This window comes from Buceros rhinoceros, unplaced genomic scaffold, assembly GCF_000710305.1.
Source record: "Buceros rhinoceros silvestris isolate BGI_N320 unplaced genomic scaffold, ASM71030v1 scaffold14362, whole genome shotgun sequence".
Lineage (NCBI taxonomy): Eukaryota > Metazoa > Chordata > Aves > Bucerotiformes > Bucerotidae > Buceros > Buceros rhinoceros.
In genome coordinates, this window is record NW_010399559.1 from 18197 (window position 1) to 42435 (window position 24239).

General features: G+C 44.2%; 1 protein-coding gene across 1 annotated transcript in view; it reads right to left on the reverse strand.

Moving 5' to 3' along the window:
* Nucleotides 1-23747, reverse strand: part of LOC104489379 (DIS3-like exonuclease 2) — a gene marked incomplete at both ends in the record, with an annotated part of 37540 nt that extends 13793 nt beyond the window's left edge. The window contains 4 exons of the mRNA XM_010131533.1: nt 2318-2491; nt 9145-9392; nt 10587-10693; nt 23513-23747. Of these exons, the coding sequence (XP_010129835.1) occupies nt 2318-2491; nt 9145-9392; nt 10587-10693; nt 23513-23747 (764 nt within the window). The remainder of the gene's footprint in view (nt 1-2317; nt 2492-9144; nt 9393-10586; nt 10694-23512) is intronic.
* Between the last annotated feature and the right edge of the window lie 492 nt (nt 23748-24239).

The following is a 24239-nucleotide window of genomic DNA, read 5'->3' on the forward strand; positions in this document are numbered from 1 at the left end:
CCATTCTGCTCCTGAGGACTGCCTTCCCGTTCATTGTGACTGCTGTACATTGGCTGGGCTCAGTATAACTTTGTGTACTTTATACCTGCATTAGTATATCAGTTTGGCTGTTTCATTAAATCTGTTTTCATTTCAGCCCACGAGTCTCCTCTCCTTTTCCTGATCCCCTTTCTCTGCTGGGAAGGGATCATTGGATGATAGGGCAACTGCTAAGGTTTAGCCCCAGATACATGTTACAGGTAGACAGATGGGCAGGTGCCACTGAACATGGTGTGAGGTCCCCTGGAACAGAAGGCACAACTCCTGTGTGCACCCAGACCAAACACTGAGGTTCAGGCGCCTTCCTCTGAGTGCCAGCATTTACCAACCAGCTACTCGTTTGACATCACAGACCATAATGCACTTGTTGCTGACAAGATGAAAGCTCATATTTAATACCAAGTTAAAGCTGAGCTACCTTGGGACTTGCAAATAACAGTTTCTCAAGGCTGAATGGGTGATACCAGAAGAGATAGCAGCCAGGTCTCCAACTGCAGGACTCCACTCAGCAATGATTCCTGCTACATTTACTAATAAAACTCATCTCTTTTTCTCGGTAGACAAACCTCTCACTGTGAGGAAACAAAAAAGACTCATCTGTATTTTACTTTCTGTACCTAGAATTCTCATGTTATCTCCATATGTGCTAGTCAGCAGTGTGGCAGTTGACATTAAAAGGGTCTGTTAATTAAGCTCGAATAATTGTCTTAAAAACTTTGACTGTTAAATGTTTATATTTGAGACGATCAGAAGGAAATCTACTTTGTAGTGTGCACTATGGTTGGGAAGGGGCAGAGAGGGATTTAAATGGCTTAACTGCAAAACTGTTATCACCTTGATAAGTCCCAGTGCAATAATTCAGCAATAAAAGCAATAAATGCACTTGGAATTTGTTTGCAGAACTGATTGCCTGACTGGAGACAAGTCAAGCTCTTTATTTGCTTGAAAGAACTCTGTCAGAAGAAACAGAGAATGCTACTGAAATGCAGTCGGGAATATAAAAATAAGCACTTTGAAGTGACTTCTGAACTGTAGCATTCAATTTGGTTGGGTTTCTCTTTAAAGCTACTTCAAGCCTACAGTCTGGGTCTGGTATCTGAGTGTTGCCACTAGTCAGTCAGGACCGTGATTCTCCCTGACTTATTTCACTGCATGGCAATGGAAATCCAGCAAAGCTGAAGCAGTAAGGAGGTTGTAGGCTACAGGGCAGGATTAGGTCCAAAGTAATATCTGGAATCCAGGTACAGGTACAAATGGCTGCAGTTTAACTGCTCGAATTGTTGACGTCCACGCCAATAAGAAACATAAACTAAGGGGCAGAGGAGCTTGCTACGTGTGTGTAGGTGTTTGTACCAGTGCAGTGTCTTGAGGAATCAGGCTCATACAGCTGTTTCACCTCAGCAATACACAAGAAAGCATCAAATCTGACAGCTGAGACATGGTGCTCTGGCACAAACAAGGGTGGGAGTGGAACATACCACACCATCTTAATAACACATTTAGTGTTTTGCTTTCTTGCACCTTCCCTTATTGCAAAGTGAGGTTCTAAACAAATTTCTTCCACCTTTAAATCTTTTCTAATAAAGATGGCTCTGAAATCTACACTTTGAAGCATAACAAATCCACTAGTTTTGGGTAGTCCAGCAACAGCAGTGTCATTGACCACCCAACAGACCATGGAGTTCCTGAAAGTCGGTGGAAGCATCACTGTGATGCAGGGATGGCTCATGTGAGGTAGGTGGACAGCACAGAGTCACCAGGCTGCAGGGAGGGACTGCATTTGCCAGCTGCTAACCTGATCAAAAGCCATCAAACTCCATACGACACCAGTTCCTCAAAACAGAGAAAAATGTTGGGAGTAGAGAGGAAAACGCAGGACAGTCTCTATTTGCGCTTAAGTTTCAAAGTAACAATGTCCAAGATCATTTGATCTGCCAGGCATTCAGAAAATCTCTGCTATAAAACTACCACTAAAATATATAATACATTCCAGACAAAAGCAAAGGTTTCAGACTAGGTGCCAAATACCAAATTTCCAATTTTCAATAATTCTTTTGAGAAAAAGCCTCTTTGCCTCACAAAATCCTTCTCCAAGTAACTGATCTTCTGGGTTTGTAGGTAGCTTCAAAAGCAGTTTCTTCCCATGCTAGCACAGGTAACGTGTAATACGGTACGTGTAATAGTCAGCGCCTTTTCACAATGTGATGAAAGCAAAACAAAATAGCACAACCCTGCAGCAACCAAAGGAGAAGCGTCAGACTGAACTTTGGGTCGTTACCTTAAATCTCTTCTTTTGGCCAGCTCTCCCGGTGAGATAACCCAGGGCAGGCTCTGGGGAAGACATTCCAAGGCTTCTGGGGGAAAGTCAGAGAAATCCACACCATACTCGGTCAGGATCCCTTCTGTTTCCGGCTCAATCTCCCCAGCCTGGCCAAGACTTTTGGCCAACTGCCTGCAGAAAAAAAAAAAGGGATGCTTTTTTAAAGTGTATAATTACCACTGTCATGTTGTTACTGTTCCCGCAGGGAGGCTGCTGAGCCCTCAGACATCTCTTTCACCCATTCACTCCTCCCTGAGCTTCAGCAGAGGACTTAACCGGATTTCAGATCATACCATGACTTAAGTCTGCTGGACATGCAAAACATTAGCCAGACAGTACCCTGGGCTGTTTCATGCATCTCACAGCAGACATTTTCTATCATAAGGTTTTTGCACAGGTAAGAAAGTGCCAAATTTTAGAAGAAAATACATCCAACATGGCTAAGAAAAGCACAGCCCTCCAGATGGGCAGCAATAGCCTTTACACAGGGCTGATCCCTGGAATTCCTCCTTCCTCTCCTCACCACCAAAAAAGGTGACTCACCATTGCTACCCAAAATGGAGAACAGATTCCCACTGGATTCGCAGACAGCTCTGCAACAGACAGCTCCCAGGGAGCTCAGCACACTGCTCTCCACCTCAAAGGACACACGTCTCTGCCTGGGCAAACTGATGCCCTGTGAAAACAGAGGTGTGAAGAGCCCTTGCTGCTCTCCTTACTGGAGTCACACACACAGACACACCCACAGATCATCTTTCAACCATTTTCCAGACTCTTTCCAGGACCTAAACATTCCCAGTAGCTTGTCTCTCCTCTCCTAGCTAAGCAGAAGCCTCTGAATCAGGAGCTAACTGGAGAGAAGCCAGCAATCTAGAAGCAAGTCATAGATGGGGTAAGCTGTCTCCAGCGTGCTAATAGTGTTTGATGAAGTATCCTGCACATGTGTGGATAAGGCTGCTGCTCTATTATGCTTAGAGATAGTTTCCATCTGCTCCACTGCAAACCCCAGTATGCTTTTGTCCAAGAGCTCTAGTGTCAAACAAGCATTCAGCTCTGGACGCAGCATGCAAACCAGGACTCCAAAGGACTGGGACATTTGTTCCCTCCCCAGCTGGTTACAAATATGACATGAGAATCTGTGTCCCATGGTGGCTCTGCTTGTCCTCTTTCTCACCTCCAGATTGCTCTACAGTACACAGAAGTAAATTATTTTTTCATATACTGCCATTAGGGCGAATGGCACATTACAGCCAATAGAGATAATGGTCCCGGCCCAAGAAAACTGCAACTGAAATTATGGCAAATCTATCAAAATATGACACAAAAGAGAGGGGTAGGTAATAACAGAGCAAAACCAGCCAGTCTAATAAGTGTTTTTCCACTGCATAAAATACGCAATCATTATATTGATCCTTCTGCTTTAATTCCAATGAGCGAGAACAGGCACTAATTACTTTCCGAAATTGGGGCTAAAACAGTGCACTTTGCATTTGGACGAGCAAGATGCTCTCAGGGCTTCAAATGTGCCATAAACCCACAGAACAAACCCCATCCGTGCGGCACAAGCAAGCCCATCTTCTTTATGGGAGCACAGCTCTCTCTCCTCACAACGGGAAGGGCTGCGTAATAAACCTGTCACAATGGGTAATATGCTGGGAAGGATTGCGCGCTTCGTGGCGTGGTAAATTGTAGAGTTCACATTGCCTCCCTTTAAAATAAAAATGAAAACAAGGATAAAAGATATTTCCCTCCATTGTTTCAATTTTATGTACAAACTGAATGGCAGAAATACACGTGCATTTGGCATCGAGGTTGAGTCCTCTGTTCCTGCAGCTTGGTCCCAGTCTGATCCTTATTTTAATATAAGTAAACGAGGCATCAGTTTTATCTCCCTCTCTCTCAGCAGTAGCAACAAACCAGAGAAATTACCACTCCACTTCCAGCGTCTAGTGTGGAGCTGGGAGGCTGAGAAAGGATAAGCCCCTGGGTCCACAGGCATCAGCACCACCATGGATTGGAAAAAAGAGAGGACAGGTTGTCCTACCAAAAAAAAAATGGCAAGGGCTTGATCCTCAGGTGCCCCTTCTTTTGGAAGGGCAAAGGTGGGAAGTGCACCAGGAGGGTGGCTGAACGTCTGCACGTCAAGTCATGGAAAGCACCTCTGAATGCCAGAGCCCTTCCAGCTCAGTCTTGAAACCCATGTTCTCTTGATCCGTTTACTGAAATTAGATTATGAACCATAAGGGGTTTACCCAGAGGTTTGATATAGGACTAATATGTTTTTAATAGTAATTAACATTTGATTTACAGTGTTCCAGGGAACATTTCCCAAGTACCTTGAAATAAAAAGTGTACAACTGACTTTAATTGGGGCCATGTTACAGTCACGCAGACATGATGACTTGCATCAGAGCAAAATCTGACAGGACAGCATGTGATCAAAGGTAACGCATATAGGATCACCAATGGCCCTGGAATAACAGCCAGGCTGTAAAAATCACTCATGGGGCTCCGCGGCCACCAAGGGTAGCAAGAATAGTTCAAGAAGCTTATAAACAACAACAGGCACAGGGCCCAGCAGCAGTCAGACCTTCCCTCCTAGGCAGTCACAGTGGCTGTGACACTCCAGGCTTGCATAGTCTCTTTTTGGGTTTTTTTCATGTTAGAAGGTAATAAAAAAGTTACAATGGTTACAGACGTAAAACATTTCTTTTCTGTGACGTTGATGGGGGAGCATTACCCTGAATTTCTCGCATGCCCTCAAACTGACGACAGACACAGTGGTAGCGTGCAATGGTCAGGGCACTGGGCAGCTCAGGATATTCCTCCAAATCAGCCATAGCTCCAAGCTCACTGAACTGCTCCAAGCTCACTGAACTGCTCCAAGGTGCCAGCTCACCAGAGCCTGACTCCCAGGCAGGGGCGCCTGGGGCAGAGCCACACTTGTGCTGCCATCTTCCCCTTCACAGCGACACTGATTGCATCTATCCAGCCACCCCTTTCTACAAACATTTGAGCCTCTGCACTCCCCAGACTCAGCTGAAACTGGCCAAGGTGGTCAAAGGTTACATGATAAGAACTCTCCTAAAAGACAAAGCATAATCACACAAGGCTTGTTTCCTTTGGAAAGCCGGGCAGGCTCCCAAATGGGAATGAATAACTTCCATGGAGACTTAACCTTACTCAGTCTCTCCTGAAGCTATTTGTCCACAGTCATCCTACACAGAGGGTTTCTTTCAGCAGCAGGAGAACATCCCACACATCAGTAAGGCACTGCTCCTAGAGGAAGCTTGTACGGGAGCAGGAGAGGGGGCAGCAAGGAAGGCCACCTGCCTGCTCCCACCATCGCAGGCCCAGACTTCACAGGCAGAGCTGCAGAGGCTTGATAAAGCTCAAAGATCCCAGTGGAGATGGTGAGATGGCTGCAGGGCTGACCATCAGGGAGATAGAATGCTGTGTCACAGGAATTCCAAGAATCACTGAATCGAAGAGCACAGTCCAGCCCCACTCCACACCATGGAACTGCCTCCCTTCAGCTGCTGAGCCAGCCACCATGGGAGCACAGGAGCAGCATGGTGCTCCCCGTACAGATGTGGCCATGCCATCCTTCAGAGCACCACGGTGATTAGCTATGCCAGGGGAACACGGCTTCAGCAAGAGAGTCCCAGTGGCAAGAAGATGTTTTCCCAACAGATGCGCTGCTTGGGGATAGGACCTTCCCTAGAGCCTTAATGAGCTACCCAAGGTACTGGTCAGTTCCCTCACACCAAATACATTTGTGAATTTAAAAAAACAGAATGAAATGCTAGAGATGAAAAGAATTCAAGCCATCTGGACATCTTTGGAAAGATCAAATGAAAGAGCACCCTGCAACATTTCATTTTATTGCAAATGCCATGACAAATCTTGTTGCCTTGACAAACTCTAAGGCCCTGAGCTTGAACAGCCACAAGCCCCATGTGACACAGAGGGAGTCAGTGACTCAACATTTCACTATTTTTTGTTTTATGATAGTCTTGTCCATCATTATACATGGGTGCAAAAATATTCCACTTTACCCATCTCCAAAAGCGTGGAGATGTCCAAATAGCCCTGGACTCCAACACTGAAAAAAGGTCCCCAGATAACAAATGTACGTGGCAGTACCTGTAATATTTATCTGGAAAAGGAGAATAGTTTGGAGCTATTTCACTTTACTGCTACCTAAAGCAGGTGCAGTTAAACGGCATTTCACTGTCACGGTAAAATCACTGCATGTGGAGGGGGGGTTGCACAGCAGCACACACTCAGGCCATCACCAGCAGGAGAAGGAGACATTAGTTCCTCCCTGCTCCTTCCCAGCACAGCTTGGGTGACAGGGTGGCCTTCAGAGGGGACAGTATCTCACTGGTGACCACCAGGTGGCAATCACAACACAGAAACGCACCCCCCTCCCCAAGAGGACCTCCCGGGATGTGGGGGTTGCCCCTGTGCAGGTGACCACCCCGGGTGGCCACCACCAACCTCTTGGCCAGAGCATCCCACTGCTCTAGCCACACATGGTGACTGTGAAGATCAGACTATACCATTAACTGTGCTTGGGAACCTGGCATTGAACTTCCCAAGGGAGAAGGAAAGCTGAGGAAGGTGCATGACCAGCCCAGGGGAGTTCAGCTGCAGGATGGAGAGTACCTGGAAACACCCAAGGCATCCAGAGGAAATGACTGCCAACTATGGAGAGAGTTTCCTTGCACTTCCAGCAGACTTAGACAGGGCAGACTGGTGACCTACGCCTTCTTTAGTCCAGACTCCTTCAAAACCATGGTGGTTTCTGGCCAAAGGCGTATCATGAAGTCTGTGGGCAGAACTAAGGTTCAAAAAGCCATGCATGCAATGAACTGCAGATCACCTGCTCTCCTCCCCTTCATGTGGGCCACAACAAGCAGCACAGCTTATAAACAAACTTATAAACCAGCCCAAAAATCAAACTGGAACTCTTGGGATCTTCAGGAGGTTTTTGGTGTTTAAACAAGCATGTATTTATAGTTAAAAACAAAATGGGTCACCAAGGTTTTGTCACATCTCCACAAGACACTTACTGAAATGCAATCGAGTCCCAGAGGAAACAGCTATGTATGAAGACAATCATGGACATTTTCTTTCCTGACAACACCCTTTACATCTTGGAAACCACCAAAACAGCCAGAATATACAACGCTGTCAGAAGCACAGACTAAAGACACACACTAGCCAATGAAAAATGACATTAGCCCATCCTCCTAATTTCCCTTGTTTCTGCTGACGAGGGGGGTTGTTCATGACAAGAAGCCAAGTAGTACAATCACCCTCCAGTCTTTTCTCTGTTGGACTGAAAGACAACAAAGAAAACCTCTGCCAATAAGAAACATACTCGCAGTGAAGTTCACAGCACAGCCAGCCCCTAGTTAAGTGGGGCTCAAAGGGAGGCCACTTCAGTTCATGCACTGCAGTTTAACTAGGAAATACTGAGTGACGTTAATGGCTCCTGTGGCTCTCAAGAAGTACACGTGAAACTCGCTATTACTGGGCACACAGATCAGCCACAACTGATAACAAACTCAAACTCAGGGAAACGGGGACTTCAGTTTAGTTTACCTTTAGCTCTGGGGCTGAGATCTGTGCCAACATACTTACTCTCAAAAAAAGAAGTTTTATATATGTTTTACCAGGAGTTTGAGCTGAGAACTTCAAAAACCACGATGCTGACACTGTATGACAGCTGTCCTACCCCATCAGAACAGCTTTGCAAGAGGAAAAGTTGAGCTTTATGCCCAGCTCCTACTACCACACATGCTCCAGATGGCATCCAGATCCCCATTACCTGTAAAACTTGACCACAGCATTGCCATAGGTCAAAGTCACCTACTCTGGATCACCAACTAAATCAGGACTACTCAGTTTTTTCCAAGATAAGTAAATAGATTTCTCAATGCCCACCATTTCTCACTGAGACCCATTCAACAAGAAACAGCGTGGCCCTACAGGCGGGAGCTTGGCATATGGCAGCTGTTCCCAAGAAAACAGTGAAAATGCTGAAAACTACAGGGTCTTCCTCACGGAGAAGCAAGACAAACTTGCAATCTGAATCCAGCTCAGCACAGGTCATTTGTGTAGCCCTGGCTTAAAACCTCCTCCTTCACAGCAGTGCCTGGACAGCAATGGCTTTACGGTTCCTCCTGAAACACACAAAGTGCAACAACCTTCTCATTTGCTTCAGGAGCAAATGACTCTCTCGTGACTTCTAGTAGCCTTCCTTGAAGCAATGCAAATTTAAAACCACAAAAATCTGTGACTTCTTTCTAATTTTTATCAGTAAAGGCTTAAAAACCAAAGATGAGCCTCACAGCCACTGACCTTCTTTCTCTGGCAGAAGAGAAATGCCTACACACTGTGTACTACTCTTACACAAAAAGAGGAAAGATTGAAAAGCTGCCAGCACGCCTTGTGCTGTGCTGGTCAGGCTAAGTACCTGTGTACGTTCCCTTGAGACTGCAAGCTCTTCTGAGCAAAGACCACAGCTCATTGATGCTGTGACGTGCCAGCACACTGAAGCAAGCACCAGAAGAAACGAACGTTACGTAGCCATGAGATTAACTAGTGACGAGCTATCCTTAGCATCATCACGGTTTATCCACCGTCCAAAGACGGATACAAGACAAGCATCCTGCTAATGGATTCCTGTCTCCACTGCATGTATCAAATCAAGTGATACCAAGAACTCCAACTAGAAATCTCAGTCATCTTTACTTCCAGCAGCAGCCACATACCCAGTTGCAAAGTTGCTGTCTTCTTTCCAGTCCACTATACGACAGATGAAGAGCGTATTTGAATAGTCCTCAGGCCTGGTCACAAAGTCTGGAGGGCAATCAGCCAAGGACACATGGGCCCTGGGCACTCTGTGGTCCACAGGTGAGAACATGGCACACCTCTTGAAGAGTTCACTGTTCTTGTCTGCCAGAAGCCTGATGAAGCCTGTAGCTGCTCGGGAATGCTTCTTTTCCAAAATATAGACCACCTGGAAGAGGCAAAGGTTTCTGCAGTTAATACCTTCAGATAAACTTGTTTTCTTTAACAGAACAGGGATACACAGAGGCTTAGCAGAATATCTGGAAAAATCACAAGGCCTATATCATATTTTCCCTCGATGTGTATAAGTGTGTGTGCATTTTTAACAAAGTACCTATTCACAACATATTTTCCTTGCCATCTTGCTCATGGCTATAGAAGAGCTAAGTGCCTTCCAAGTGCTAGCTCTCTACTGCAATTTTCTTGATTACAGAACAAAAACAGACAAGAAGCTGATGCTTCCAAATGCAGGGAAAGCTGCAACATACAAGCAACTCCTGTAAAATCTTTTATTTGTATCCTCGGCCTGTGATTTCGACATTCAGCACAGAACAGGCCAGTCCAAAAACGGTGCCACTGGCAGATCCAAGGCTAACCACAGGAAAGGATGTGCTGTGGGGAATTTGGCAGTTCTCTCCTCCTCTCTGTGCTTTCTGAAGTTAGGGGTTATTTTACCTTTATACAAAACGGCTTTGAAAAGAATAATAAATTACAATATCACTAAATAATTGTTCCAGAGAGGTGTTCATCCAGGCTATATTTTTGTAGACCATAATAAATCTCTGGATGACAGAAACATTATAGCCGATTTGCTAAGCTTGTAGAGAAGAGTCCTTCCAGAAGGTTTCAGGAGCTGCACCTCTCTGCGATTCTGAGCACCGGAATTGCCATGCTGGATGAGACCAGAGGACAGCCCAGCCCACAAAAGGGACTAGAATCAGAGGCTGCAAGGGAGAGCACAAGACGTGGAAGAGAACTGACCCAGCCTGACCCAGTAGTCCTTTTCTGGTCTCATAACATTCAGAGATTGACTCAAATCTTGAACAAACAACACCAGCAGCCTTTCCAAAGCTTGTAAGAATTAATTCTGACAACTTTGGATACGCTGACCCTCATATTAGTATCCAATCTTTTTCCTGAATCTTGCTAAGTAATTTTGTGTAACAAACAAAGGGAATTTAAACTGGGATAATTGGTAAAAATAACAAGGCACTTGATTTTTATCAAATCCAACAATTACTCTCTTTGACACAGGGAATGAAATTCAAAGATCAACAGATGGAGACTACAGGGAGGCCAGGGCTGGTTTCCTTCAGCTTTTGGGAGGGCACACGTGCTTGGTTGTCACTCTCCATGGAGTTACCTTCGCTGTCCTTTGAAGAAAATCATCTGGGAGGAGTCTGGAATCATTCACCTTGGGTCCATCATCTTGCTTTGTTCTGTGCACACCACCAATCCCCACTGCCTTTGCTGCACAAAACACACACAATGGTTACTGCACCACATTTCCATGGCAAATCCACCTTGGGCCTTTGCTGTAAACTACAATACAAGATGCATGCAGCAGACTTATTTGAAAGGAAAAAGATCTCTCAGCTGTTGGAATGACCAAGCCTGAAGCAATTATTATTTCTCCAGACTACCACAGAGAGCAGATATATGTTCACTTACCATGCAGATCTGCTGAAAAACAACAAAAATCAAAATAAATCACAGAATCATCTGGCTGGAAAAGACTATCAAGATCATTGAGTCCAACCATCCACCATGCACTGCCGGGGTCCCTAAATCAAGTCCTTCTGTGTCACAACTATGTGTTTTTAAACACTTCCAGGGATGGCGTCTCCACCACTCCCCTGGGCAGCCTGTTCCAGTGCTTCAAATCTGTCCCAACTTTTCAAGCATAACAGTACCAGCCATAATAACCAAAATGGTGGAAAACACATTCTCTTTATTAAATACTAAGAATTACATTAATTTCCTGGCATTTCTTAGTTGAAGTCATTAACATTATAGAAGTAGTCCTTTAAGTACATACACTCATTTACTATTTAATTTCCTTTAAAAACATTATGCAAGATTATAAAATGCGTGTTTGTCTTTGAAACTGAAACCATATCTACTAAGCTGACCCTCTTCAACTGTGGACTTGGATTGTGAAAAAGTCTTACGAAAGTAATGGCTATATAGGACAAACAGTTGCCTTCCCCTGAAATCTCTTCATCAGATACTGATAATTTTTAAATCAACTGTCAACTAATTTCTAGTTCGCAATTTTCAAATATTAAAGTGTCTGAGTTTGAAAGCATCTGCTCTAGACGGCTGTCACACTGAATGCAGTTAGTGTTTACAAACATCCATGGAGAAGGCTGGGACTGGTCCCTTCTTGAGCTGCATCCCTGCCGAGAGCCTGTGGATACTGCTCTGACTGCGCTTTTCGGACGGAAACATCCGTGTGCTCTGGTCTGGAGGGCTCATGGAAGATGGCTGCCTTTTCCCACTAGTATGGCAAGCACATCCAACTCAAGCACACGTACTAAAATCAGGCCTCGAGTGTTCCAAAGAAATTTTGCTTTCTTAAAGACAGACCGTGGCACCGACTGCAAGTTTCAAGGGATGTAGCTGTCACCATTTCCCTTAGAAGACAGGAGATAAAGCAACGTTTTACTGAAGACTGTGCTCCAGCAGGCCAACGGCACCCTCGAGTGCCAGCAAGCCTCAAGGAGAACAGCGGTGACATGCAGACCCTGGCCCCCAGACGACACCCATCTGTCCTGCAGGGCCCCTCAAGAGAGACTGCTGGTGACTTGATGGATGAAGGGAGCCAGGCTGCGGGGGGGAAGGCTGCAGCTGCCGGCAGTGCCAAGCAGGGCTGGGGCGCTGGGGACCCACAGTCGAGGGGAGCTGGGGTGGCAGCGGGAGCAGCAGCTTGCCTGAGGGGAACGGCTGTGCACCACCATCAGGAGGGCAGTTCACAGATGGTCCTGCTGCTACCGACCCTCCTGGGTTGCCTTCAGGCAACGTGAGCCCAGCAGTCATTTGACAATGACAGCTATCGCTCTAATGACAAACTCTGGTTCTCATATGCCGCTAATTAGCCCCAGCTTTGCCTTCTGACACAAAGCTCTTCAGACTTCACCTCTCCCCAGAGACCACCTCTTTCAGAAGAGTCTAAGTGACTTCCATTTTATTTTATCTTCACTGACCAGCTAGCAAGGCTGAGAGGAGAATGGACAGATATCCAGGGGTTAAAATAAAGCGCTACTTTTCCTAAAAAAAGCAGCAGTAGTAGCAGCAGCAACCCATGTCTCTTCTACCGAACTGAACTCAGATTTGCCACAATGAGGGCTACTAAAGGATGAAAACCATGCAGATTTTCATGGTGACAAATAAGTTTGAGGGAAAAAAATTGCTCAGATAATTACAAACAGTTTAAAAAGTGGGGCTACCCAAGTGACAGACCTCATTTGCTTACCTCCTCTATGGTCTTTGCCAGCTAAAGGTCATATCGGGAAATCAGCAAAGAATAGAAGCAAGAAGACATTTGGTTTTCTTATAATTTTTCAAGCCATCAGTTAGTCATGAGTTTATGGTGTGCCAACCATGAAGACAGCTCGGACAAAGAACAGGATGATCAGGGAGAAAGAAAACCTGGCAGGTGCAGAGGGCAAGGGGGGATTGGTAGCCTTCCAAAGGCCACACCTTCAGGCCCAGGGCTTTGATGAAGCACACTCTTCCCCACTGAACAGGACATACTGGTTGGAAGAGAAACCAGATTTAAGCATGTTTGGGAAAAAAGCAAAAACTTCATCCACTGCTTTCCCAGCGCAACAGAACAACAGCAGAGACTCAAGGTCCAGCAGACAGGAGTGAGAAAAGCACCAGGAGCCATGAGAGGAACACGCCCTTGTGAGCGCTGCCTTCTTCCCACTTCTCCAAAAAGTTGCTCACATTTTTTCACTGAAGCAGCCTTCCCTGTCAAGAAAGGAGCCTGCAGTGATGTCCTTAGGAGGTATCTCATCTCATACAAAAACACAGAAGCACCAGGAGAGAGCTGTCGTGAGGAGCATAGCAAATGGGTGACCAGGCTTCCTTAGCCTGGGATGAAGAACGTGCAGGGCTGGAGCACTCCCCCATACTGCTGAAGCTGAGCCCCATGTGAACCCAGTACAGACACCAGAAAGCATCTAAATTCTCATTGTGGCACATGGTAGAACTTGCCTTTTTCCTTCACAACCAACATCAACCAAGGGCCTTTGGCTGGCTAGAGAGTACCATCTTCTTCAGGAGTCTATTCAATTTCAGTACCAGTTCAAAAAAATCCTGTCATTATTAGAGACTTCAGCAGGCAGAACCTGGGATATACAACTATGCCATCCAGAAAGAAAGAAGGAAGCAAATTCCAGCCATCTGCCTACTCCTACCCATCTTTCTTAACCAGCTTCAGTATCTAAAAGGTCATCACATACATTTTCTAATGGGGAATGCTCCCAAAACAACAGGCAGAGAAGAGGACACATGAGGAACTCTGTACTCCTAGGACCAAAAGATAAGGACTTCTCCATAGCTTGTAGTTGCTCCTTCTAAGTCAAAATTCTGTCACTACTAGGGCTACATCTACTGGTCGGAGGTCTACAATAGCAGAGCACCAGCAATGAGGGCTCCCTGTGACAAACACTTCTGCTCAGAAAGGACAGCTCCGCAGATCCAATGCCTACCTGGCTCAGTTGTCAAATTACTGCACAGGAACTTCAGTCTCCACAGCAACAATCTGCCACAAGACCCTCTTACCCCTCCTTCACTGCACATCCCCCTTCCCTCCAGTGAAGCTGGAACTTGTTGGGTGGGCAAAGCGGGGAGGTATCAGGGTCCCACCAGAGACTGGTGGTTTAGAAGATCTGAGCTGGGAGACACAGTATCTCCCACACCAGGGTAGCACCATGGAGGCAATCCTAAAGAGAGTTGACTTGTGAGAGGAGAAGGATTTTGAGCAGAGAAGGTGGGAAGAAACTCTTTGCATTACGCCAAACTAAAAAATGAATTATTCTGACCCCTTTACTGCAGTGGTTATCCAATGACCATTCAGTATTTCCACCCTGGGCAAAGTCATGTTTTCTGAGAAAGATTTACTATGTTAGCTTGGGCAACACTTCATAAGCTTATCTTACAGTGAAAACACACTTCAGCAACCAGGATCCAGTGAAACTGCATTATAATCTCAGTGTTTTCCTTTCAGCGATTATCTGACAAACCAAAACTGTAATAGTCTTACTTAAAAAAAAAATTAGGCACTAGATACAAAAAGCAACTGAAATTAGTTATGTTATTACAAACAAAGTAGATCCAGGACATTTGAAATTCGCCTCCCTCTGTAAAAGATCAGTTTAAGCAGCTTCAATACACACTTACATTTGCCTGACAGGCATTCCTAGGTCAAGCATTATTTCTTTTTTAAAGTCCCCCAAATTTCCTTTTACAATTCAATTACCATGACAGTAAAAGGTGGCCAAAGTGGACCAAAAGTCATCAGAGTAGAATTCTGATTACTTGTGACATATCCAAAATTATTTTCACTAGGTTTGCATTGGTCACTGTGGAAATTTGCAATTCTGTCCAAGAAGAATACAATGAAAGATGCAATATCCACTTGCGAATGAAAATATATCGCAGTTTCAGATCTCAAAAACAACTCATTGGAAAAACAAAATCTCCCTCTCTGAGTGGAAAGAAACAAGTTTTTTTTAAAAAAAAATAGTTCAATCTTTGCTACTTTAGCTAGGAAAAAAAATCTGCTTGAGAGGTTAGTTGGCTTACTCTACATGGGCATATCTAACAATCCCGTCGAAGGCATTACTGATATGAAGCTTTTACAAAAGAAAATACTGCTCTTCAGCGTAGTGCTCAGATACCCGCTCAGCTGGAAACCTTTCAATAGCAAAGTCTACTACTTTTGTTGTTACTAATGAAGTAACAACACTCAGGTTCTCTGATGTCTTCTCCAATAGGCAGTTCTCAGCGTATTATGGTACATATTACGTATCAAATACATAAAGTGCTGTAAAACAAAGCAATTTATTACAGATACCTCAACGACTGTGTGTCACACTCAAAAAGGATGTGCTTTTGGAAGCTCAGTCTATATCAACACTAGAGACACACAAAATGAAAACTCCCTTCAAGCAAAAGGCGGATGCCTGCATGGATTTGCTCTGGCTTACACTATTCTGCTATAATCTTCATTTTTAGGGACAAGGAGAAGGAATGTGTTGCTGCTGGGAAGACAGTACAAGGACTCTTCACATTCTGTCACCAATGTTTATTGGCACAGAACATTTTTTGTCTCCAGAACACAAAAATGATGGTACGAACCTGTTGTTCACGTCACGCTTGGTCTTCCCTTCACCAAGTAAAGGTGAGGATCAAAGCAAAGGGGTTTGGTTTCCTAGAAACACCTGTCCCTAGCTGGATTATTTCAGTTCCTACAAAGTTATTTTGGTACATACAAAAGTAGGAGCTCTGAGCTTCTCCTCACCTTGGCAGCTTGCTTTCTCATGGAGTCCACAGTAGAGAGGTCCAAGTGAGCTCTCTAAGGTCTCACTTAGCAGACTGACGAGCTCTCCTTCCTACCTAAAAGGTAGGGAGGAAGGGAAGTGCCATTTCACTTGGTGCCAGGTACTATCCAAAACTGGAATTTATCTTAAGCAGAAGGCTTGCTTGGGTAAATACCATGCAAGGAGCAGTATTTTGCAAGTATTTATATCTCCACACACAGAGCTTGAAACACCTGCGATGGACGAGGGCAGGCAGATCACTGTGATGAGACCGTTAAGCCATCAGCTTTGGAATTTAACTCGTGCAGCCTGTCCAAGATCAGCCTAATAGCTCCCATGTGCAATGCATGAGGGCTCTGCAGGGAAGAAGCAAAGCTACTCCAAACCATGCAGCACTCCTGCATTGTCCCATCACAGAGCTGTGTGTCTAATGAAGAGGACCAACTTCCTTAGAGATGATTATTTTGACTACTCAGGCTGACTCACCCTGCCACATGTCTAAACATCTGAACTCAGGCACCTGTGTGCCCAAAAGCACACTGAAGAGGACAACCAGGAGACACATGATTAGCACAAAGGTTTCTGAGGATGCACAAGTGGAAGGATACCCTCCTTCCACCTTCCAGAGAGGAAGAGAAAAAGCATAACAACAGATGCCTACAGCAAAGAGAAGTATTTGCAGTAACACAGAGCAAAGACAATATGAAAAGGCGAGTACATCTGGCTTCCTTACACATGCAACACAATCAAGCATATAATTATTTACTCATACTCAGCCACTTCCATGAGGAAGGATGGTGGAGATGGCAGAATCATGAGACAGGAGTGTCACTTTCCCTTAGAGCCTTCCAAGCCTGATCCACAATAAAGATTCAACATCATTTTGGGAAGCTGTCATCAAGCCCGGAAGCTCAAATTGTAGCTGTCCCAGTAGCCATGTAACACTACTACAACCACAGCACGGGTACTCAGGCCTCCTGGCCCTCTCCTGTACTTGCAAAGCTGCCAGTCAACAGGGTGGGTGGAAGATTCATTGCAACAGAATTAAACCTCAGAAAAATCAGGTAGCATTGCAGCCTACACAAATAGAGTTTGATTACATTAACAGCAAGTAAAACTAAAATGTTACAGAAACATTTCCATTGAGTATTTTGCCTATCTACTTAACGTTCTTCCTTCCTGCATGCGCACTTGTTCCCAAAATGTGTGTGTCCAGTTTTACTATTGCATGGAAAAATCTATTAGCTGAATGAATCCTGATTCATCCTGGAAACCTCACTGCTAACAATGACCATAGTCTGTTTATCTTCACACCCACCATTCATTCTCAGAATCATGCCCTCTCACTTACTTGACCTAAACTTGTAACTCAAAGGAAAAACATAGGTGAATTCAGGAACATATGGTAATCTGCTGAACTTTATCTAATTCCTGTTACCTAATTGCATAAGTAATTTATTTTCTTCCTTACTTAATAAGTCATTTGGGGGTCAAGACAACTTGGTAGGGAAAAACAGCACAAGCAGCTTTCCCAACATCAACTTCCATTGCAGGTTTCAGCTGTGCAACAAAAGAACATCTGAAGCTTATTCAGCCTGTAGCTTTTAATCAACGCAACCATGAAGCCCAATTTGTTCAGTACCACTAGGACACTTCTCTTAAGTTGCTATACTATTTATTCTTCAAGAAATCTATGCTCTCATTTCAGAAAAGTTACAGCAACAACCAGAAGAGCTAGATCCAGGGACCTGCAAATACGAACTTAGGATAAACTAATACAAGGCTGTCTCAAGCAGCTGAAAGAGCTCCAGCTTCTTTGCTGGTTTTCCAGGCTTCAGCAAAGTGAAACTGATCTGATTTTTGACAGTTCCACCTCAAGGATTTCTATTAAAAGCCATGTAACTGAGAAGATTTCCTGGTGAGCTTTCGCTCTGCTGTGGCCTAGAAAAGTTGAGAGCTATGCAGTGGAGACGATCTATCACCAGAAAGCTGCAGGCTAGGAAAGAAGCGTGAAGGCTCTTTAAAAGCACTCAGAGTGAATGGGAGCCTCTGAAGAGGAGGGGGAACATTTATTCCTTCCAGCAGCCAGTGACACTGGTGGGCTCCAAACTGGTCAGAGATTTCACGGCAGCTAAACTGAAAGAAGGGGGAACTGAGCAGAGCAGAGGGAGAGCATGCAGCACAGATTCTTGTCACCATCGTACTTTCCCTTCCAGCCTCGGACAAGGAGAGGAATAGCAGTATCTCTCTAAACCCTGCCTGTGCCAATGAGACACTGCTAACTGCAGAAGGACTCCAGGTGCCAGAGGAAGACAAAAAAGGCAGCAGGCACCTTGTCAAGCTTAAAAGAAGAGAGGGGAAAAAAAGCACAAGAGAGGGCATGGAAGTGCACAAAAAGATGCAGAAGTGCCAAACAAGATTAAGCTCCAGATTATAAATACATTTTTCTCCCTTGCCAGAAGGATCCAGAAACTTTTCCAAGGACTCTACAGCATCATCCTGACAAAAGAATGGCTTAATGCCTTATCACACAACCATACTGTGGCGTTATCAAATGCTACCACTTCTGTTGAGCCAAGCAATCCCGAAACACTCAGCCTCCAGTAAGCAGCAGTGTGAACACCAAACAATTTAAGATCATAATTTATGACCCTACCAGAGCTACTAGAAACTGACAGCCACATTTGACCTGACAACAGATGGACCAGCATCCACCTGGCCAATGCTGAACAGACAGGAGCAAGACCTACAGCAGATCCAACCCAAATTCTGTTGACTCTCCCTATTAACCATCAGCTATTTGATTCAATTTTCCATCACACAATTGGCTGACGAGCTGTCAGTTTGCTCTGCCTGTAAAAGAGCTATTTCCATTTGAACTTCACTAGATCAAGGCAGTGAGCAAGCCTTGGTCGTTCACACATTCGAACTCTGATTTGCAGAAGTGTAGGTCTAAGTGGAAATCCTGAACAAACAACTATCTGATGGCTGCCAGGGCAGCCAGTCCCCTAACTCTGTGAGCCACCCTGTGGGAAGCAGGATATTCTGTGCGTCTGGTAAAGGAAGATCTCTTGTGGTGAGGAGAGTTGACAAAAGCTGAGCAAACTGGTTTGACAGGGATAGCTTTTGGCATAGTGACAGAGATTTACAAACTTTTATTTTAATATCCTGTGGCTAGGAAAGGCTGAGGCACTTTTACGAGCACAGCTGCCATTCTCAAGAGTACAAGTAGCTGCTACTGTTCAATTGCTGATGTTTCTTATCAGAGTAATATGATTCCAATATTTAACAAAGACAGCTCACATTTGTATGAAATTCATGTGATACACAGGTCTGTGTAGGGATACAGAATCGTAAAACATTCGGTAGAGAACATTCTGCACTTTTCTTGGGTTGGGAGGATATGGAGAAGTTTCTATTTTTTTATTACAGAGTGAAATGGAGTATAAGGAAAACCCTTCTCCTGCAGTGACAAGTCACAGAACTCATGTATTCTAGCTCAGTACTGAGTGATAAGGTAAAAGTTGCATTACTTTACATTATGACTCTGTTGCAGTCAACATGAATGAGGATTAAGGAAAAGAATCACAGACCTGTAAAGGTCATGTCAACTGGTGGGTGACTTCTCTGGAGAGCAGTGACACAGAATAAGTTGAGGTCTCAGGGTAAAGCCCAGAGGACTTGCATGTCAATGCTAAGCACTATAGAGAATTAATCTTCTCTGTGTACACAGCATTGTTCAGACTAGTGCCTGGATGCTATTGCCTTGTTCTTTGCCTGGATTTTGACAGGGCATAGAAACCCCAGAGAGGGTTTGAAGGGCACTGGTAAAGGAGCTGAGAAACTTTCTTCAAAGTGTTCGTTCTTACTGTCTTTGTAAAGAAAAAACCAGAAAGTTTGTTCAGCCTGTAGAGGTATTTATATTTTGGAAATGCAGCTGCAAATGCAAGAGGAAAGAGATTTTCAACATTACTGGAAAAGATCTACCTCCAATGACCAAAACTTACACTGAGATAATGTAACTTTGGAACAGAACAATATTGCTTTTAGGGTAGAAGAGCATGCTGGAGAGTACAATGCCTCAATCACTTCCTAGATCAGAGACTCTTCTGAAGATAATTTTTAACCCAACTTCCTTGCAAGAAAACTTAAAAAAAGTGGAGCAAACTGGTTTGACCAGGACAGCTTCTGGCAGATTGATACCAGCTATGAACTTTTATTTAAATATCCTTGAGCAAAGCAAGACGCACTTTTACGAGCACTTCAGACAGTACATGGGCTGAGAATTAGGCTGAATGCTATGGTCTCTTTGCTTCTGTGGACTTTCCTCTTGCTTATCGCTTCAGGGTTTTAAGAAGAAAAGGACAAGGAGCACAGCTCTCATAACTGCAGCACTTAGTGAAGCCAGATCCATCACCTGAGTCTCAGCCTGCAGCCCTGTGAGTAATGGTTTCTAACATTTTGCTTTAAGCCCCACAGCAGCACAGGAAGCCCAGCATACGACAACTTCACGGAAATTTAGTCCACTCAAATCTGGACCGTAATCAACGTACGCAATGTGTCATGCTGCAGAGCTTCTGACAGCAAGAGCCAACCCCTAATTCTTTGCTCCAGTGTGTAACTAGAGATGGAGAGATGACTGCACTCTGGAGTGGAACAGAACCACGACAAGTGATGGGACACAGGCCAAGGTAGAAAAGATATCAAAACAACCTGCACTCCCAGCGTGACCCAGAGTACTCTTAGTTGAATGACACATCTACTTCTGCTCTTCATGGTTCACTCGACCATCAGCAGCGGAACAAATGAGCCAGCAACAGAGATATTCTACCCCGTCATAAAGGACGAAAGCCATCTTGCAACTGAGAGGCAGCTTTGATTTGAGAAAGATTTGAGCACCATCTCAACATGGCTCTGTTTTTTTGCTCCAGAACTACTAAAATTTACTTTTCAATCTATTAGAGTAGCTATGAGTATTTTTCACTCCCAGAAATCAGGTGGGTGTTTTGTTTCGTTTGGATTTCTTTTAGATCATATATGTGTGTGTGTCTATCTTTATATATATATTCATATACATACAGACATATATATGTATATACATACATAAAGGGCACATAGACTGTTTCTTGATTTTATTTTATCAAGTATGATACCCATGATGGCATCTTTGTCAAGCTTGAAACCTTCAGACTTCCCTAAGTCAGGGAAAAAAAGAAGAAAGCCCACTACAAGTGTTCATTTAAGAGTTGCACCAGCCACAAATCACTTCTGCTCCCTCCTGTGCCTAAGGCCATGCAATGAGTCTGTGTAATAAACCTGCTGCTCTCTGGGAAAATAAATAAACCACTAGTTCTGGTGGGTCAGCAAGAAATCCCCCCATGGGATCTCATCTCCCATCCACCCCTGTGTTTTGCTGCAGTAGCTGTTTCCAGCAGAAGGGATGTAACATGAAAAGAAAAGGCTCATAGGCAGTTAGCTTGGAAGGAAAGTTCAACAGGCAGCACCAGCCAAGCAGCCCTCCCAGGGGAGGCCCATGTTACACAGGGAGGGCACTTCCCTGCACTACAGCCCAAGCCTGCCAAGCACTCTGCCTCCCCATGCCAGTACCACAATCCAGTGGATGGCCTTAGGAAGTCCTGCAGATATTATCTCTAAGGCTGTTCTGCCATGAAAAAGTGTACATTTGGTCCTTTTAAAAAAGCTTTTTGAGCTACACCTGTGAAGGCTGAATTTGGCAGGATCTTTTCTTTTTTCGTGACAGTTATCACTGATGCTAGAATAACCATAGCTGTTTTCCAGGCAAGACTTAAAATCTGGATAAGTGATGCTATGAAAAATTGCAGGAAAGACAGGAAACAAGCCAAAGCAATCACCAACTGCTCAAAAACACCTTCAGAGAAAGCAGATCATAAACTTTATACGTATAAAAAAAAGGAGGGCATTAAAAAGCAGAGCAAGAAGAAGCGAGAAAAAATCCATATGGGTTATAGAGCCAAAGAAGCTGAAGCAACTCTTAAAAGAAGTGATAGCAAAATACAAACTCGGCAGAAATCTAACTGGCACTTCCACACCAGCCACAAGTCTTATTAAGGGATGATCACGGAAAGGCCTTGAAAACAAAAGAAAACAGTTGGCTCAGGCAACTGCAATGGAAGAGTAGATTGGATTTCAACTGTGTAGGCAATAAGCTGATGTAACATCTGTACTATAAATATTCTCCAAAGATAGATTTAAATGGCAAAATCCACTCAAGATGGCACAGATTTTAAGAGATGACTCGATAACCTCCAACACAGGTCACTCCAGAGCATCTTGAGGAACTATGAACCACCAAGAAAAGTAACTCTCATCAAGCCTTTACACTAAAGCACAGGTAAAGTAAAACTTTGGCTGAAGTTTGTATTTATTTTAGATGCTGGTGTCAAACTAGAATGCATTTCCCTGAATTTTAATTTGGCATTGCTATCAGAAACAACATAGATGAAAAAGTCATGACGTGTGACTCAGGAGCATTTTAGGCGATTTAGAATTGATGGGTCAAAGTAGCAGCTCAAACAGTGTGCAGCTTTAACACGGTGTCCAAGACTGCAAAGAGATGAGGTTAATAACTAGCTGTATAAAACACAAGCAACTCCCAACTCAAGCCCTATGCTAGAAAGCATCGGAAGAAGACGCAAGTTGGTTCACATACCTTGGCAGTAACTCAGAGACAGTGGAGATACCCAGAAAGAAACAGCCTCATGAACTGGCAAGTTGGCAGCTCCGTTCATGAGCTGAAATTGATATTTTGTCATAAAAAGTACAACACTTACACTCAAATGTTATTTCCAGTTTTCTTAACAGATGGGTGTGAAAAATGGAAGCCTACCAACAGTATAGGCAGAGGTCTGTGCATCTTCAAAAGCAAAACACGAGGTATTAAAGCCAACAGCTTTACAACCACCACCAAGATTTGTCAGAGACCGGCAACTACTGATGTCCTAAGTTACTGCCATCTTTCCTGGACAACTGGGGCATGCATCAGGAACACTCCAGAAGGTCTATCCTGGCAAACTGTTCATGAGCTGCTGAAGGCACATGTTAAATGTGCCAATTGTCAGAATCCTTTCAACACACAGCTCTTCGGGAAGGGATTTAGCACTAGAGAGGACATGCAAAGAGCAGCATAAGCATAGTTTGGGACAGGGGAGCCTATTTTATTTTGCCCTAAGCAACACTTCATGGTTTGGATTGAATTCAGATTCAGAATAAAACAGGTTTGCCTTCAAAACAGATCACATAATTTGCTTTAGGTTTTAGTGCAATTTTCTTCTTAAATGGACCAAATCTTTAAGTTGCTCGTAACTCAACTGTTTGAAAACAGCAACAAACCTAACTGCCCCTAAGGAAATATATTCTTATCCCCAAACTGAGACACATAGATTGGCCAGCCAAGCTGCCATGAAGAAAACTGCTACAGCAGCATCTTGAATTAAACAGCAAACAGCAGTCCCAAGAAGCCCTGAGAATTGCAGATCTAAAGGTGTGACTTCTGTTTCACAGATTTACTTTGCGTCAATCAAAACTACATAAACCCCAGTCCTTAATATCCATTCAAAACCATGAAGGCGGTTTAGCAGAAAGGGATAGAAGTGATAAGGCATTAGGCTTTTATGCCTCTATTTTATATCTGGCAGCAAAGCAATATCTCAACAGTTTACTCAAATAAAGGTTTAAATTGGCAATCTGATCTACTCACCCTTTTCACCAGTATCCAGGGAAAGTTTCTTAATGTCATCAGTCAACGTATCCTGCAAGTGGTCTTGTCCATGCTCTGCATCATTATCGTCAAACTGAGCTTCTATAATGACATCTGGACTTTCAGCATCGCCTTTCGCTATCTCTTGAGGAATGCAAGTCCCCAACATATCCTCAGGGAGATCTGATTCATGCGTGGTTTCTGTTTCTTTGTCGCTACCATCTGGCTTTATTACCTGAAGGAGCAGGGGATTAAAAAAAAAAATAAAAAGGCAAGCTAAATCACTGGACTGAAGAAAAAAACCGTTATCTTTCCTTTTTCATATGCATCCCCAAGGAGCTGACAATGAATTGTGGGTGGCTGGTGGCACACTGCAATTGCCGTGTAATTAGCCACAGATATTACACAATCCAAAGAGGTGCCTCACTAGGGTAAGGACAGGAATGGCATGGCTTTTTGCAGTACCTCAACTGTGACAATAATGTATCCAAAGCGTATCTAGAGCATAACCATACTGTTCCTGCCAAGCCTCTAATCGGCTCTCCAGAAGCTGGGAGTCAGCACAGAGAGGGAGGAGGATACACTACAATTTAATGAGTTGCTTAGACCATTGTTCACCAAGATACACTAATCATCCTGGGAAACTCAAGCAGTTCCAGTGAATGCTGGGATCAAGTCAAGCCACATCTCCAGGAGAGCTCCCCAACAGAGTTAGGCACAAACCAGG